Consider the following 16686-nt stretch of genomic DNA (forward strand, 5'->3'; position numbering starts at 1 on the left):
CTTGGCTTTTTCTAGACTATGGTGTCTACTCAGTACAGTAGAGTATTCTGCTCACCCACTGTACTCACCACAGTCTCAGTTTACCTCACTGCAGCATTTTCACAAAATCCTTATTGGATGCATCTTCTATTGCTGCCATCTGAATTACTAGAAATTCATAGACTTAAAGCAACACAAATGTATTATCTCACTGTTCTGTAGGTGAGAAGTCCCACAGGGATCTCAACAGGCTAGAATCAAGGTGTCTGCAGGGTGGATTCCTTTCTGCAGTCTCTAAGGAAGAAACTGTTTCCTTGCTTATTCAGATTGTTGGCAGAATCAGTTCCTTTCATTTATAGGACTGAGGTCCCAGTTGTTTCCTGGTTTATAGCTAAGGGCTGTACCCACTTCTAGAGGCTGCCACACTCTGCCTCCTAGCTCCCTTCCTGCATCTTCAAAGTAGCAACACTACATTGAGGCTCCTCTCCTGGTTCTTTTTCTCCATTATATTGCTCTGATTCTTTTAACTTCTCCTTTTTTCCCTTCATTTTATTTATTTATTTATTTTTGATAGGGATTTGCTCTGTCACTCAGGATGAAGTGCAGTAGCGTGATCTCGGCTCACTGCAAACTGTCCCCTGGGCTCAAGCAATCCACCTACCTCAGCTTCCCGAGTAACTGGGACCACAGCTCACATCACCATGCCTGGGTATTTTTTTTGTAGAGACAGGGTCTTGCCATGTTGCCCAGGCTAGTCTCAAACTCCTGAGCTCAAGCAGTCTGTCCACCTTGGTCTCCCAAAGTGCTGGGATTATAGGCGTGAGCCACCGCGCTCAGTACACCTTTTACTTTTAAAGACTCCTGTGATTTGACTGAGTCCACCCACATAGTTTAGAATAATCTCTCTATTTTAAGGTCCATAATTTGAATTCTGTGTAAGATCCATTTTGCCATGTTATACATTCTATTCATAAGTTTCTTAGTGGATATAGCTCAAAGGGGTGCTGAGGGAGCACTATTCAGCTCGCCACACTGATTTGGGAAGTGATCCCAGGAAACACAAGTGCAGAAATAAATTGAGAAATGAGAGAAAGCCAATTACATGAGAAATGGGATAAAGGGTTTACTCATGAGTCAGTTACCATGTGGATAACTTGGCTCAATCCCTTTTAGGACTCTCTAAGAAACCACATGAAATGTGTGATACAGCTTAGAATCTTCCTAAGGACTATGGGACCTGGGACTTTATCTCCACTTCCCATCCTCCTTTGCTTGAATTGGTTGAAGGTTGGCCTGGGAGTGTTAATTCTAATGCACTTTAAGATTGGGCTATGTAACTGCAGAAAAGCAACTATCACGGGTGTGATAAAGCTCACAGGCAAAGGAGAAGGGAGATACTCACTGGAGGTGGGAAGTTTGTCATCCTTCCAGGAAACTGTGCCTCAGCTATTGGCAAACTGTGATAGGCCAGGAGAATATGGGACAGGGCATCAACAGTGCCTGTTTTAAGGGCTCTGCCTCTGAGAATATAGTGAATGCCTTTCAAGGTCTCTCTGCCCTCCCTGCACCACATTTATTTAGCATTAGTGACCTCTTGTCTTCCAAAACATATCCATATTACACGGCCCTGCAGCCTCACCACATGGACTGGGTCTGGGATGGACATCTGACCCAGGCTAGACCAGAGGACCAAGTGACATGTGGCCAGTTACTCCTGTAGCAGATGTGCATGGGAGCTGTGGGAAGAAATGTTCCATTCATGGTGTGGACTAAAGGATGGTGGATTGCAGAGAAGACAAAAGTAGATGAGTAGAGAGAAGGCTCCAAATGGAGAGTTTAGACAATTTTATCATGTTTGTTTCTTTTAGAAGCCCAATATCATTTCTTCTCTTTGAAAAAATTTGTTCTGTTGAGACAAGGTAAATGTACTAGTTAATATTGCGACAGTTGTAAAATTTGGAAGCTTCATAAGCATTATAATATGCTCATTGATTCTGTGAGTCAGGAAACTAGAATTTGAACAGGACAGTGTAGAAATGGATTTTCTCCATGCCAAGATGCCTGCAGATCCCCTTGGAGTACTCCATAGCTGGAGATGACACACCCATATTACTTTCAAAGATTTGAGTTTATTGCAAACCAACAGTGAATCAGTGCTCACTCTGGGTCCTGGTTCTTCCAGGATTGGCTGGTACACCATGTCCATAAAGAATCTTTCTGAAGTGACCCTTTCTGTCTCTTTTTCCCTCCCAGGACAGAGCATGATTGGGTTAGGTCATTACTATCTAACCTGGCACACCCCAGTAGAACCTGCTTTCCTCCTAAGCTACCCCATGGCTAACTGATCCTCTTCCTTCTCAGAACACACATGTTTCCCTCCTTCTCAGATCAACTTTGGCAGAGGTTGAGGCCTGGCTTAGCTGGCACAAGCTACTTCAAAGCCCTGGGCCTTATTTCTTCAGATAAAAATGTGAAGCCAGGTCTCATCCTGGCTGGCCATGCTCTTAGACCCTTGCATCCTTCTCTTCTGTCCTTTCCCAACAGCTGCCCAGTCCCGGTTGGAATGTTCTAATACTGATGTATTTACCCTCGTGAGTCACTCAACCCAGAATCCAATTTTAATTATAATCCAGAAACATCAGGTAATGAGTGAGGCTGCATGAGAATGAGACAGTTCAAGTGTCAGTTCAATAGAAAAAACAGTTCTTAGGGCTTTCTTTATCTTAGTCTCATCAAAGAGCTTTCTCTGCAGAAGGGACCTACTGGTTCCTCCTTCCTGGTCCTTGAACTTCTGACCTAGAGTGGCTTAATCATGCTGCCATCTCTCTCTCGCACTCTGGTGCCAAATGATTCCAGGAACTGGGCCATGCTGTGGTGGAAATGACCTTACCCTGAGCATGTCACTCATGCATTGAACAACAGCTGAGAGCAGAGCTTAGAGCTGGGCCCTGTAAGGAGAGAGGAATCACATCCTGCAGAAGTCTGTCCTGAGGAGCAGGTACTCCAGTCACAGCAAAACACAGTTGATACCTGTATAACAATAATACAAAACAGGACATGGGAACAGCAAAAGATTTGGGTGTCAGAAGAGGCTGAGAACCCTTCAGGCAGGAACATCCAGAGTTGTTTTTGGAGGAAGTAGGCACGAAGGCTGGGCAGGATTTCAAGGCGTAGAGATGAAGCAAACAATTCAAGTGAAAGGCATGGCATGGGAAAGGGAGCGCTGGCCACAGAGAGTACAACATTGGGATGCAAGGCCACTGTGGAACCATTGCTGGTGTGTTAGCTGCACAGTTTTGAATTGAATCAGAAGGAAATTGGAGGCCTCCAGACTACGCATTTATTTATGTATATTTTATTATTTATTTATTTAGAGGCAGAGTCTCACTTCGTCACCCAGGTTGGAGTGCAGTGCATGATCTCGGTTCATCCTAACCTCTGCCTCCCAGGTTCAAGCCATTCTCCTGCCTCAGCCTCCTGAGTAGTTGGGATTACAGGCATGTCCCACCACACCCAGCTAATTTTTTTTTTTGGTAGACACGGGGTTTCGTCATGTTGGCTATGCTGGTCTTGAACTCCTGACTTCAAGTGATCTGCCTGCCTCCCTCTCCCAAAGTGCTGGGATTATAGGTGTGAGCCACCACACCAGTTCCAGACTCGGTATTTAGACATTTGAGGGGTTATTGACAAATGGGCCTCGGGAAGATATCTATACAATGACAAGATTGGATTCTGTGGGGGAGGGATTATGTTCGTGGGGAGGAGGGTATGTGTGCTGGTGTGTGTGTGTGGTCCCTGGACCTAACCCCACCACCTACTGGCAGAAGGTCAAGACCAACTAGAAAGTCTTTGCCCACTTCCATCTTCTGCCCTCACCAGAATGCCACCTCCCCTTGGGAAAGGGTTTTTAATCCTCACTCAGTATTCTCAGCACCTCTTATCCAATATCTTTGGAATGAACAACCAGACCTTCATAACAGCCACTGCAACTGCTGTCTCCTTTCCTTTGCTACCCCTCCCACTCCAGTCATGCCTGCTTCCCCTCCAGCGTGCCAGACCCAACCTCCAAAGCCAGCGACTTGAACAAGAGTCCTCTGGCTTTGGAAAGGGGGCAGCTTATGTTTTCCTCCTCATGTTTCCTCCCCAGCAAAATCACCCTCTACATAGAGAGCCCTCTCCTTGTGGATACCAGCAAAGCCACCGACCCCTTGGGGAATCTGGCCTTGTAAAAAGAACGAAGGAAGGAATGAAGGAAGGAAGGAAGGAAGGAAGGAAGGAAGGAAGGAATACGAAAGAAAGAAAGAAAGAAAGAAAGAAAGAAAGAAAGAAAGAAAGAAAGAAAGAAAGAAAGAAAGATAGAAAGAAAGAAAGAAAGAAAGAAAGAAAGAAAGAAAGAAAGAAAGAAAGAAAGAGAGAGAAGGAAGGAAAGAAAGAAGGAAGGAAGGAAGGAAAGAAAGAAGGAAGGAAGGAAAAGGAAGAAAGGAAGAGAAGAGAGAGAAAGGAAGAGAGAGGAAAGAAGGGAGGAAGGAAGAAAAAAAGAAAGAGAAAGAAAGAAGAAAGCGAGAGAAAGAGAAAGAATAAAGCGCGAGGGAGACATGAAAGAAAGAGAAAGAAGGAAGGAGAGAGAGAGAAAAATAAAGAAAGAAAGAAAGAAAGAAAGAAAGAAAGAAAGAAAGAAAGAAAAAAGTCTTGCTTCCAAACAAAGAAAAAGGAAATAGAAATACCTAATAACCCTAAAAGGTTATTTGCTGCTTGAGATTTGGGGGGGGGGGGGGGTTTGTGTGTATTCTACCTAGTAACTGCTGAGAAATAAGGCTCGAGACACCATTGGCTAGTTCTGCTGCACTCGGCCAATCCTGGGCTCTAAACTGTTCAGTGGCAATCTTGGGACTTTAGGACACCCGGGCAACAGGTCCCAGATCCTGGGTCCCGCAACTCCAAACATCGCAATTAATGGGAGGTGAACAAAACTTTTCTCTTCTCTTTGGGATGCTTTGTTGTCTGGTGGTGACTGTGCCCATGGGTGAGTTGTATCGGAAAATCGTCATGTGAGGATCACAGGGGAAAAGAAAAACAGAGGTTAATTCTAGAAGGTAGGAAAGGGAGGGGAAGCGCTACAGCTCCGGGGTGGGGACTGTAGGTGCGGGGAGCGGGATCTGCTCTGGACAAGAGAGGGGGTCCTGGGAGAGAGGAAGGCCACACTGGTGGGGAGGCGCGGCCTCTCCTGGCTTTACCTCGAGTGTCCCGACCTGGGTCTCGGGGACAGGGAAGTGGAGGGAGGAGGGTGTGAAAGAATCTAGGGACAACTAAAGAAACCGGACTCTGGCCAGAGAAGTGAGCTGAGGAAGGTGGAAAACGGCCCCCTTGATCTTTGCATTGATGGCTTACTTCATGGAATGTTTAAGGAATCCCTCTCTCGGGAGATACCTGAGCCTTGAGATATGCAAGCGACTCCCAGAAGCTGGGGCACCGATGAGACTTACTTGAGTGACAAGAGAGGCTGAACTCGACCAGCACCGAGGTACCAAGACTCCTAGGCTGATTTTCCTCTTCTGTAACCCTAGGCCTCTGGTCCCTGCCTGCCCTGGGTGCTCATGGAACCAGCTGCTGCCCTGCACTTCTCCCTGCCAGCCTCCCTCCTCCTCCTCCTTCTCAGCCTGTGTGCACTGGTCTCAGGTAGGGATGTGTGCCACTTGCTGCTGTCACCTCTCAGAAAGGAACATCAACCCTGTAGTCTGCAAAGGGAAAGAAGGAAGGACTGTGGGGTTGTTGACTTATGCTTCATTCTGAACATGTTCACTGAATTTATACCAGCACAGTCCAAAAGAAACACAGCGAGGCATAAAGGTCAAGTGCATATACAAGTGCAAATTTTCAAAATTTTTTTTAACTTTTTATTTATTTGTTTATTTATTTAAGAGACAGTGTATTGCTCTGTCACCAGGCTAGAATGAAGCAGATGGCGAATGAGATCATAACTCACCGTAACCTGGAACTCGTGGGCTCAAGGGATCCTCCCAATCTCAGCCTCCCAAGTAGCGGAGAGTACAAGCAAGGGCCACCACACTCAACTTCAAGTTTTATTTTTTGTAAAGACAGGGTCTCACTATTTGCCCAGGCAGGTCTCAAACTCCTAGCTGTTAAGGATCCTACCACTTTGGCCTCCCAAATATCTGCAGTAACAGGCACAAGACCCTGTGCCTAGTCTACTTTTTATTTTAAAAGGTAAAAACATACTTGAAATAAATTTTAATAATATATTTTGTTTCATATAATCAAATATCAATATTTAAATGCTTAGTTAATAGAAACTATTACCAATGAGATATTTGACATTTTGAAATTTTAAATCTTTATAATCTGTATGTGTTTTACACTTAGAGTTCATTTCAATTGGAACTGTTAAATGTCTAGTGGATAGTTAACACTAATTGTTAACACTAAGTGTTCACTATTAACACTGCCCTAATGGACAGTTCAAGTTTACACTACACTCAGGCACAGTGCTAGATTGCAGAATGGAGGAAAATCTCAGTGGCACAGGGTGCCCAGGGCGGGCTCCCCAGTGTTTCCTTCATGAAGCAGGAGCAGCCTCAATAGTTACTGCTTCCAGGGGTGGGTGCTGCCGACCAGCCACAGCTACTGGTCCCCAGAAGGGTTCTCAGCCCAAGAACTCCTGTGGCCTTGAAATATCTGCTTCCTTTTGTCCCTGGAATTTTTTTCTTTTTTTTTGCCTTAAAGATGTGATAACTGGTGTCCTTGTCTGATTCTGCCCCTTTGTTGAACAGCCCAGTTTACTGTCGTGGGGCCAGCTAGTCCCATCCTGGCCATGGTGGGAGAAAACACTACGTTACGCTGCCATCTGTCACCCGAGAAAAATGCTGAGGACATGGAGGTGCGGTGGTTCCGGTCTCAGTTCTCCCCCGCAGTGTTTGTGTATAAGGGTGGGAGAGAGAGAACAGAGGAGCAAATGGAGGAGTACCGAGGAAGAATCACGTTTGTGAGCAAAGGCATCAGCAGGGGCAGTGTGGCCCTGGTCATACACAACGTCACAACCCAGGAGAACGGCACCTACCGCTGTTACTTCCAAGAAGGCAGGTCCTACGATGAGGCCATCCTGCACCTCGTGGTGGCAGGTGCATCACTTCATTTGGCTTTATTACTTTTGCACAGTGTCACTTTTGGGGAAAATTTCTCCCTTAACCTCAGGCCCATTGCAGACCAACGGATATCTATCTGGAGTCCCCTTTCCACAGATAGAGTGGCTTCCTCCTGCACAAAGGCCACATGAGTGGGTTTGCTCTGCTAAGCTATGGGTTTCATTTCTTTTTTTTTTTTCTTTTTTTTTTTTTTTTGAGACGGAGTCTGGCTCTGTCGCCCAGGCTGGAGTGCAGTGGCCAGATCTCGGCTCACTGCAAGCTCCGCCTCCCGGGTTTACGCCATTCTCCTGCCTCGGCCTCCCAAAGTGCTGGGATTACAGGCTTGAGCCACCGCGCCCGGCCCATTTCTTTTTTTTTTTTTTTCCAAAACAGAGTCTTGCTATGTTGCCCAGGCTGGAGTACAGTGGTGCGATCTTGGGTCACTGCAACCTCCACCTCCTGGGTTCAAGCAATTCTCCTGCTTCAGCCTCCTGAGTAGCTGAGATTACAGGCATGCGCTACCATGCCTGGCTAATTTTTGCATTTTTTTAGTAGAGACGGGGTTTCACCATGTTGGCCAGGCTGGTCTCAAACTCCTGACCTTGTGATCCACCTGCCTCAGTCTCCCAAAGTGCTAGGATTACTGGTGTGCGCCACCACGCCCAGCCTGGGCTTCACTTCTTCAGAAGCACACTCATTCCTCAGCTGAGGCCATGAGCGGGGGAAAATAATTAATCTCGGAAAAGAAAGTCTTATGCCTGCCTTGGCATTGAACTGTGCACTTCTGAGAGTGAAAGGAGACACTGTCAAAAATTGTCCTGGGGCAATCAGAATCAATAAGAACTGCCCAGAGAACTACGACATATGAAATCTTATTTTTCGATAAATATTAATCTTGACATTTTCCTCTTTCCTGAAATACTGATTGCAGAGAGAGTGACTTACATGTAAATAGGTGATTTTATTAAAGCACAACTAAATACAGAAGCAAAATTATATGTAATTCCTGCTAACTCCACAGAGAAAGACTAAGAATTTAGCTGGGAAAAAATTGGCAAGGCTTCAGCATAGAAATGCACTTAAACTGGGATTTCTAGGAGTTTGTTAAAGTGACACTAAGTGATTACCTCAGTCTTAGGGTTAGTGTATTTTGCTTTAAAAGGTATATTTCAGGACTGAAAAAGCCTTTAAGGTGCAGAATAATTCATGGTGGCATTTCAGTCCATCAGACCTGTGGAGGCAAGGACTAGGAAATTGGGTTCTTCCCAGGAGGCCCCAAATCATAACAGGTAGGAGACCCCATCTTTGCTACTCACATCTGATTAAGGCAACCTTACATCTGATTAAAACAGAACATCATGGAAGGAGGGCTTCTTGACCCATTGTCATGACTGTGTTCACAGCAGCACTGCAGTGTTGCCCAGTAATGAATGGTTTCTATGTGGCAGGGACCCACTACTCTTTCTCTGTAAAACCAACCCTGTCCTGACCTTCCCCAGACTGAATTGGGTTGCTGTAGGACTTTTTGTTTGCTTGCTTATTGTATTCTGCTTGTTGGATTGGTTGGTGGCTGATCTTTCCCTTAAATCTATTGTGTCATGTTACCCGTATTGAACCCATGGAATGTTTTGTAGGAGTTTGTTTTCCAATTTGCTGAGGTATTTTAATTTCTTTTCTAATTCAACATTTCTGTGTGAGCCTTCAAATGCACAACTAGTTTTTTTCTCCTGACAAAAATTAAACAGAGCAGAAAGCACTAGGCTTAAGTGATTGCTTTAATTTTCTTTCTTTAATATAATTTGTTGGGAGACTTTACAAAGGAATTATTCAGGAGAAGTTTGGATGGTCAAACACGGCTGAAGGGTCTCCCAGGACCATGCTTTTGCAGCTCTCTCACTCCAGGTATTCTCTTTCATTGAAGATTCTAGTAAAGATAGAATATATTTAGGATGAGCCTGAATTATTAGGATTTTTGGTGATGATCTCTGACATTAAGGAGGCGATATGGTTATCTTAAGATCCCAGGGGCATCCAGATATTTCTAATACATTGATGTTCTCAAAGAACTATAAGAAAATTCTCTATTGGGTGGAACCTCTGGGAAGTAAACAACTGTGAATTAGAATAAGAGTTGGCTTTGCCAGCTAGCTCGGTCCATTCTCCTAAAAACCATCACCTCCTATGGAGGTAGATAGCCATGATGATGTGAGGCCCTGAACTAGACAGAAGTGTCAGTGACTTTGGTTCAAAAAGTTTCTTAAGATTTAGCCAAGGCTGAGCATGATGACTCGTACCTGTAATCCCAGCACTTTGAGAGGTCAAGTCAGGTGAATTGCCTTAGCTCAGGAGTTTGAGAGCAGCCTGGGCAACATGGCAAAACTGCATCTCTACATTAAAAAAAAAAAAAAAAAAAAAAAGGAAAAAAAGGGATTCTGCCAACCTGGTAGGTTTCTGTCATCAGTGTATTATTTTAGAGCTTCAGGAAATTGAGGTCTGCAGAGAAGTCATCCCAGGACAGAAAGTGAAATTCTCAACGTGCCTGTTGAGAATTTGGACACACCCTCCTGGGAGTGAGAAAATTAGTCTTTGCCAGAATAAATCGCACAGCAAGCATTTATAGCAGACAGATAGATGCTTGGTGCTGTGATGGGGCCTTCAGGTGGAGCATAAAGAAAAGTGTGCAATGTGATCTTTTCTCTTAGAGATCTCACAATTTATTTTGCGTATTGCTTTCCTGATGTTCTCCAAAACCAGGGGTCTTTCTAGCATCCTTCCTTCAAGGTGCAGTAGGGGCTAAGACACCACTGCCTTTTGACTGAGCCCTTCTCCCTCTCCAGGCCTTGGCTCTAAGCCCCTCATTGAAATCAAGGTCCAAGAGGATGGGAGCATTTGGCTGGAGTGCATATCTAGAGGGTGGTACCCAGAGCCCCTCACAGTGTGGAGGGACCCCTACAGTGAGATCGTGCCCGCCCTGAAGGAGGTTTCCATCACTGATGCAGACGGCCTCTTCATGGTCACCACAGCTGTGATCATCAGAGACAAGCCTGTGAGGAATGTATCCTGCTCTGTCAACAACACCCTGCTCGGCCAGGAGAAGGAAACTGTCATTTTTATTCCAGGTTAGTTCTCTGCCCTCTGAGACCTATCAAGTGTATGCAGGATCCTCAGCACACAGAAGAAGCCCAGAGTGGGGATGTGGGCAGTAGTGTGGGTGGAATGGTCCTGGGCTCTGAGGAGCTGGAGGCTGCAGCTGAGTTGAGGCCTCTCCCCTCCTCACAAAGGGAGATTCAAAGAGTCCCAAAACACAAGAGTAGGAGCCTCTTCTCTGAGGGTAAACCTGGTCTTTTTTTCTTGATTAGGTCTTTATGCTGCAACAATTGTAAAATGTTAAGGACAACCATCAAACACGGAGAGTAGTGTGGATGAGTAACTGTCTATACTTGGCATGCCTGTATGCTGCCATCCCTTCCTGTCTATGGGACTTCCCAAAGGACAGAGCTAGGGAAATTCCCTCAACAGACATTCATAAATGTATTCAACAAATGTTCAACAAGCATTTCTTATGTTTAAGACTCTACTGGAAACCAAGGGTCAATAATTGAACAAAATATATCAAAATTTCTATCCTCAAGGAGGTCATATTCTAGAGAGAGACAGCGGCCAGGCACGATGGCTCATGTCTGCAATCCCAGCACTTTGGGAGGCCAAGGTGGTGGATCACAAGTTCAGGAGTTCAAGACCAGCCTGGCCAAGATGATGAAACACCATCTCTACCAAAACTACAAAAATTAGCCGAGTGCAGTAGCAGGCGCCTGTAATCCCCGCTGCTTGGGAGGCTGAGCAGGAGAATCGCTTGAACCTGGGTGGCAGAGCTTGAGCCGAGATCGCGCCACTGCACTCCAGCCTGGGTGACAGAGTGAGACTCTCTCTTAAAAAAGAAAAAGCAAAAAAGGGAGACAGAGAGAGAGCAAGATATGAAATAATTGAAACAAATGATTAAATAAATAATTATCTATATATTCTATCACATAGTGATGATCATGTAGGAAAAATTAAGCAAAGAGAAAATAGAGAGTTCCAGGAGTGTGAGGCATCATAATTATTAACAAGGTGGTCAGGGAAGACTTCACTGTAAAGATGGAAATTGAGCAATCAAGGCAAGGAACCATCAGATGCTTAAGGACTGAGCAACCAAGGTACAGGAAGAGCATATGCAAAGGGCATGAAGAAAGAGCATGTCTGGCAGTTTCCAGGACTCCCAGGAGGTGATGCTGGTGTGGCTGAAATGGAGTGAGTTCAGGAAGTTGGGGGAGATGAATTCACAGAGGTGATGCAACTACGTTATATATGGCAGCACAGGCCACAAACAGGCCTTGGCTTTTAGAGTGAGTGACACAGGAAGCATTGGAAGGTTTTGAGCAAATAATTAACATGATCTCACTTGGGCTGCTCTGCTGAGAACAGATTACAGAATAGGGCAGAACAAGAAGGAGGACACTCTAGTATTTCAGGCATGAGTGATGGTGGCTTGAGGCAGGGTGGTGGCTGTGCTGACTCAGCATGGCTGGTTAGCTTTATGCACCCTGGTCCTTTCCATGGTGACTCCAGATGTTTCTGCTTTGCCCCCTTCTCGGCCCGGCTCTGGCAGTCACTGAGGCGTTAGCCAGTGTTAAGCCAGCATCGCTTTCTCCATCTGAGGTTTCTGAGGGAGAAGCCAACAGAGCAGGTGGCTGAGGAGCTCATCAGATGTGCTCTTAGGGGCACTCTCATCCGGATGTTCTATTTCAAACTAAGTGGACTTTTCTGGCTGCCTTTTCAGAATCCTTTATGCCCAGCACATCTCCGTGGATGGTGGCCCTGGCTGTCATCCTGACCACATCTCCCTGGATGGTGTCCATGGCTGTCATCCTGGCTGTTTTCATCATCTTCATGGCTGTGAGCATCTGTTGCATCAAGAAACTTCAAAGGGAAAAAAAGATTCTGTCAGGGGAAAAGGAAGTTGAACAAGAGGAAAAAGAAATTGCACGTAAGGAATTTGGAAAGAAAGTATGGAAAAATAGAAAGAAATTTTAAAAAGTTAAATAAGTAGGAGGACAATTGACTGTCATAGAAAGGCCACAGCTCTCACAGGTACCGGCTTGGGGAAGAGAGAGGAAATGCACAGCAGCAGCAATAAGGGCTTGGGACTCTCATGTCATAAGAAGTAATCATTCAGAGCTTTCTTTCTTCCATGCTTCACACATTGCATTCATTCACCTGGCTATATGCAGCACTACATGGCTGAACAAAAGTTCAGACAAAAATCTAACAATGCACTGATACTCCCCAGCCATCTGATCATACGTCATTGCTGGTTTCTGACTGTTCCCTAGGCATAAGGGAAGGGTGATGTTAGTGTTCATAGAAAGAACGGTTCCTACATTGTTTAATACAAGCTCAATTTCTCTTAGTTCTTCTGTTGAAGACATGATTTTGTTTCTGTATTTTGTTTTCAGAGCAACTTCAAGAAGAATTGCGTAAGTTTAGCCTTTCCTGAACTACTCTGTGTACAATTTGTGTTCTGCTTACTTGGTAGCATCTCATGACATTCGCCTCTGTCTGTCCCTTGCAGGATGGAGAAGAACAGTCTTACACGCTGGTGAGTGCCTCTGTCATTCTCTCAGATCTCAGCTTTCTCCTCACTAGCCAGCTAACAGGACTTCTTAGAGGAGATGAGCAAGGGGCCCAGGGCTAGGTGGGGACAATAGGGAACTGGGGTCAGTTCATCAACAGTGTCCCAGCAATGATGCATCATGGCTTTTCTGTCAGGGAATCCCAGCAGCTCTTAATGAACCCTGCAGTTTACGTCCCAGGACCCTTTCTCTTTTGGAATAACTTAATGCGTGGTTACCAAAGGTTTCCCATGCGTGGTAGCCTCCCCAAGAGTTACATTTCAGAAGTTATTGCTCTTTGATTCTGGATCAATTTGAAAGAAGATAATGCTGTCTTAGCAATTTATATCCTGGGGATGGTACAGATTGTGCACAGTTGAAGACCCATGTGAGGAAGAGGCCATAAGGCTCCCCAATAAGCCTGATGCAATGGTGTGCAAATAGGCAGCAAGAAATACCTTTCTGCTTCTAAGAGAGCACTGATATTCTGCATGTAGTCTGCCAGGGGAGGGGATTTAGGTGAGTGGGAGGGTGAGTGGGAGAGCACAGAGAAACCAATCGCCCACTTTCAGTGAGTTCGCATCTCGTGATTCGGCACCTCTGTCTGTCAGCACCAAAGAATCCAAGCTTTACCAGATACCAGGGCCCATGGACCTTTCCTCTTTGGTGAGTTTCAAAATTGCCACTGTCACTTTGGGACACAATCACAACTTGTCACAATCAGACATATCAACTTGCGGAAAGGAGAAAATCATTGTAACGCAGTAGAAAGGTAGATTGAATTAGTAAGAATACATGCAGATGGTAGAGGTTTGCAGAATGCTCAGCTCCTGCATTTCCTGTATGGGAGAAATCATCCTGGTAGACGTCAGACCCATGTTGTTAAAGCAAAACTGGATTGAAGTATTTCTTCCCTAACTTTGCCCACACGCCCCTCAGGCACCAGGTTTTCTTTTGTACACATTTATTCTCCTTCTTTATCCTTTGAAGGGTGTCCTTGTCAGTCATGTAAATCAGTTGTCACCTATTAAAACAACCTATAGGACCAATGAAGAGGTCCTTCACCACCTAGGACAGTGTGTAATGAGAGACTCACTTAATTGATCATTGAGAGGAGTGTGGTGGAACAACAGGAGATAAAGCTTCTGTGATGGTTTAAGCAAAGTTGGAAAGTTTCTAACTAAAGTCCCAGAGATCACATGTCTTGAATAGAAAAGGAATCAGAGCTTAGAATGCTGAGAAAAACTGGGAACCACTAATTTTGGCTCATTTCCTAAACTCTCTGGACTTCATAGAGCCACAATTCTTCTCAACCTGGGGGTGCTGCTTCTGTCTCTGGAGAGATAGAAGTACAGCTTCAGTAATTCTCAGGGTATGAGCTGCCTGGGATCAGGGGACCTTTATGGAAACAGCCACTACATGGGGAACCCCCTGCAGCTTTCTGAGACCTCTCTGGGGACCAGGAACCACACAATCCCCAGGGTTCCTGAGACCCCAGGCCTAAACCTGAGACTTCCTCTGCAGCTGATGTGGTCCTGGATCCAGACACCGCTCATCCCGAGCTCTTCCTGTCAGAGGACCGGAGAAGTGTGAGACGGGGCCCCTACAGGCAGAGAGTGCCTGACAACCCAGAGAGATTCGACAGTCAGCCTTGTGTCCTGGGATGGGAGAGCTTCGCCTCAGGGAAACATTACTGGGAGGTGGAGGTGGAAAACGTGATGGTGTGGACTGTGGGGGTCTGTAGAGACAGTGTTCAGAGGAAAGGGGAGGTCCTGCTGATTCCTCAGAATGGCTTCTGGACCCTGGAGATGTTTGGAAACCAATACCGGGCCCTGTCCTCCCCTGATAGGATTCTCCCTTTGAAGGAGTCCCTTTGCCGGGTGGGCGTCTTCCTGCACTATGAAGCTGGAGATGTCTCCTTCTACAACATGAGGGACAGATCGCACATCTACACATGTCCCCGTTCAGCATTTTCCGTGCCTGTGAGGCCCTTCTTCAGGATAGGGTCTGATGACAGCCCCATCTTCATCTGCCCTGCACTCACAGGAGCGAATGGGGTCACGGTGCCTGAAGAGGGCCTGACACTTCACAGAGTGGGGACCCAGGAGAGCCTATAGAATCAATTCCCTAGTCTCACAGCCATGCAGATAAGCCCTGGTCATCTCAGCAGCCACTGCACAACACTCCTAATGGAAGACACGCCCTCCTCCCCTCTGGTCACATAAGAAAACATCTTCCAGCTGCCTTTTTCACACCCACTCCAACCCTCAGCCCCAATTTTCTCCTCCTCACTAGGCTGTGGCTTTAGCAGTTCCTTTGCTTGTAATTATGGGATGGGATCCAGGCATAGGGAACTAGTTGTTTCATAGCTCCCAGCCAAGAAAAAAGTGAGAGAAGCTGTTGGGCAGCAAACCTGCTGCTGAACATCAGGACAACCATATTGAGCCCAATATGCCAGTTGGCACCAGATGCTGTGGACTTGGAATGAGGCCAACAGGATTCGCCAGGATGAGAGAGGAGAGAGGAATCCACAGGACCACCAGAGGGTAGAGGGAACCAGATATGCAGGTCAGAGATAGAGGAAGTGGAACCAGAGAGCTGGAAGGCACCAAGGTTGTAAGGATGGCTAAGTCCCACCATAACAGCTAAAGGGTCCTGGGAGATGATGGCTCATTTCCACCCAACCCCAGGATTTCCACAACACACACCCACAGGCCTGGACCTGGGACAAAGATGAATGAAGAACATGGACTCATGTGGATGTGGTTTGGCTCACGTGTGCCTGCAATAAACAAGGAGTAAGTACTTAGTCCCTGAGTGTGGTTGAGGTTTGAGGCCCTGGTCGAGCAGGGAAGTACTGGACCTGGTCTAGGTCAGCATTCAGATTCAGTGGGGACACCAGTGGCTTCAAACTTCCTGATCTAATTATGTCTTTAGACACTTAGAAATTATTGAGGACCTTAGAGAGCTTTTGTTTATTTGGGTTAATATTTGTTAATATTTATGGCATTTGACATTGAAACAAAAATTTAAAATGTTATCTTTTAATTCATATTAAAATAGCATGAATAAATCAATTATAGGTTAATATAAACAGGATGTTTTGTGAAAAAGCAATCTATTGTGTCCAAATAAAAGAACAAGAAGTGTGACACTGGTTCACTTTTTCCAAATCTAATGTCTGGCTTAATAGAAGATGTTTGTATTCTCATATCTGTCTTTGTATTAAACCTATTGGTATATCATGGGTCATATTGGCTCAAAAAAACTTTACTGCACCCTACTGAAATAACGAGATGAAAAACGATCAATGTTTCATTATTATTATTGTGAAAATAGTACTAACACTGGGGACTCCTTAAGAGTACGTCAGAGTTCTCCCTAGGAATCCCAAGACCACATTTGGAAACTAGAATAGTGGATCCTGGAAGTTAATCCATGTGCTGGTTAATTTTAGATGTCACCTTGACTGGATTAAGGAATACCTAGACAACTGTACAACATTATTTCCGGGTGTGTCTGTGAGTGTGTTTCCAGAAGAGACTGGCATGTGAGTCAGTAGGAAATTCTCCCGTCCAATTGACTAGGGGTCCAATAGAACCAAAAGGCAGAGGAAAGGCAAATTCTTCTCTCCTCTGGAGCTGAGACATTCTTCTTCTTCTGCCCTTGGACATCAGAACTCCTGGCTCTCTGGCCTTTGAACTTTGGGACTTGTACCAGGAGGCCCTGGGTTCTCAGGCCTTTGGCTTTGGACTGAGAGTTACACAATCATCTTCCCTGGCTGTGAGGCTTTCGGACTTAAAATGAGCCATGCTACCAGCATCCCAGGGTCTCCAGCCTACAGACGGGCTGTTGTGTGATTTCTTAGTCTCTGTATTCACATGAGCCAATTTCCTTAATAAATGCCTGCTCATAAA

The 16686-nt window shown here is 45.5% G+C and overlaps 1 protein-coding gene across 7 annotated transcripts; it reads left to right on the forward strand.

Annotated features, from left to right (window-relative positions):
• Window positions 1–4795: 4795 nt before the first annotated feature.
• Window positions 4796–16686, forward strand: BTN2A2 (butyrophilin subfamily 2 member A2). 7 transcript variants are annotated; one of them, XM_021936636.2, is made up of 9 exons: window positions 4796–5072; window positions 5544–5655; window positions 6768–7115; window positions 9956–10237; window positions 11938–12144; window positions 12614–12634; window positions 12730–12756; window positions 13342–13435; window positions 14294–14401. In XM_021936636.2, the coding sequence occupies exons 2-9, from the start codon at window positions 5574–5576 to the stop codon at window positions 14295–14297; spliced, it is 1065 nt and encodes a 354-aa protein (XP_021792328.2). In that variant the 5' UTR covers window positions 4796–5072; window positions 5544–5573; the 3' UTR covers window positions 14298–14401. The 7 variants fall into 7 exon arrangements, 6 of the variants coding, with proteins under 6 accessions (XP_021792328.2, XP_021792329.2, XP_017813151.2 ...); XR_004184529.1 differs by lacking the exon at window positions 13342–13435 and adding an exon at window positions 16227–16686 and having other exon boundaries at window positions 4801–5072; window positions 14294–15567; XM_021936637.2 differs by lacking the exon at window positions 13342–13435 and having other exon boundaries at window positions 13760–14503.

Source organism: Papio anubis, chromosome 6 (genome assembly GCF_008728515.1).
Source record: "Papio anubis isolate 15944 chromosome 6, Panubis1.0, whole genome shotgun sequence".
Classification (NCBI taxonomy): Eukaryota; Metazoa; Chordata; class Mammalia; order Primates; family Cercopithecidae; genus Papio; species Papio anubis.

Coding starts and splice junctions, on each gene's coding strand:
- BTN2A2 (XM_017957662.3), top strand. CDS start 5,574: ATGGAACCAGCTGCTGCCCTGCACTTCTCCCTGCCAGCCTCCCTCCTC. Junction 12,145..12,613: donor AGAGGAAAAAGAAATTGCAC/GTAAGGAATTTG, acceptor TTTTGTTTTCAG/AGCAACTTCAAGAAGAATTG. Junction 12,757..14,293: donor AAGAACAGTCTTACACGCTG/GTGAGTGCCTCT, acceptor CTTCCTCTGCAG/CTGATGTGGTCCTGGATCCA.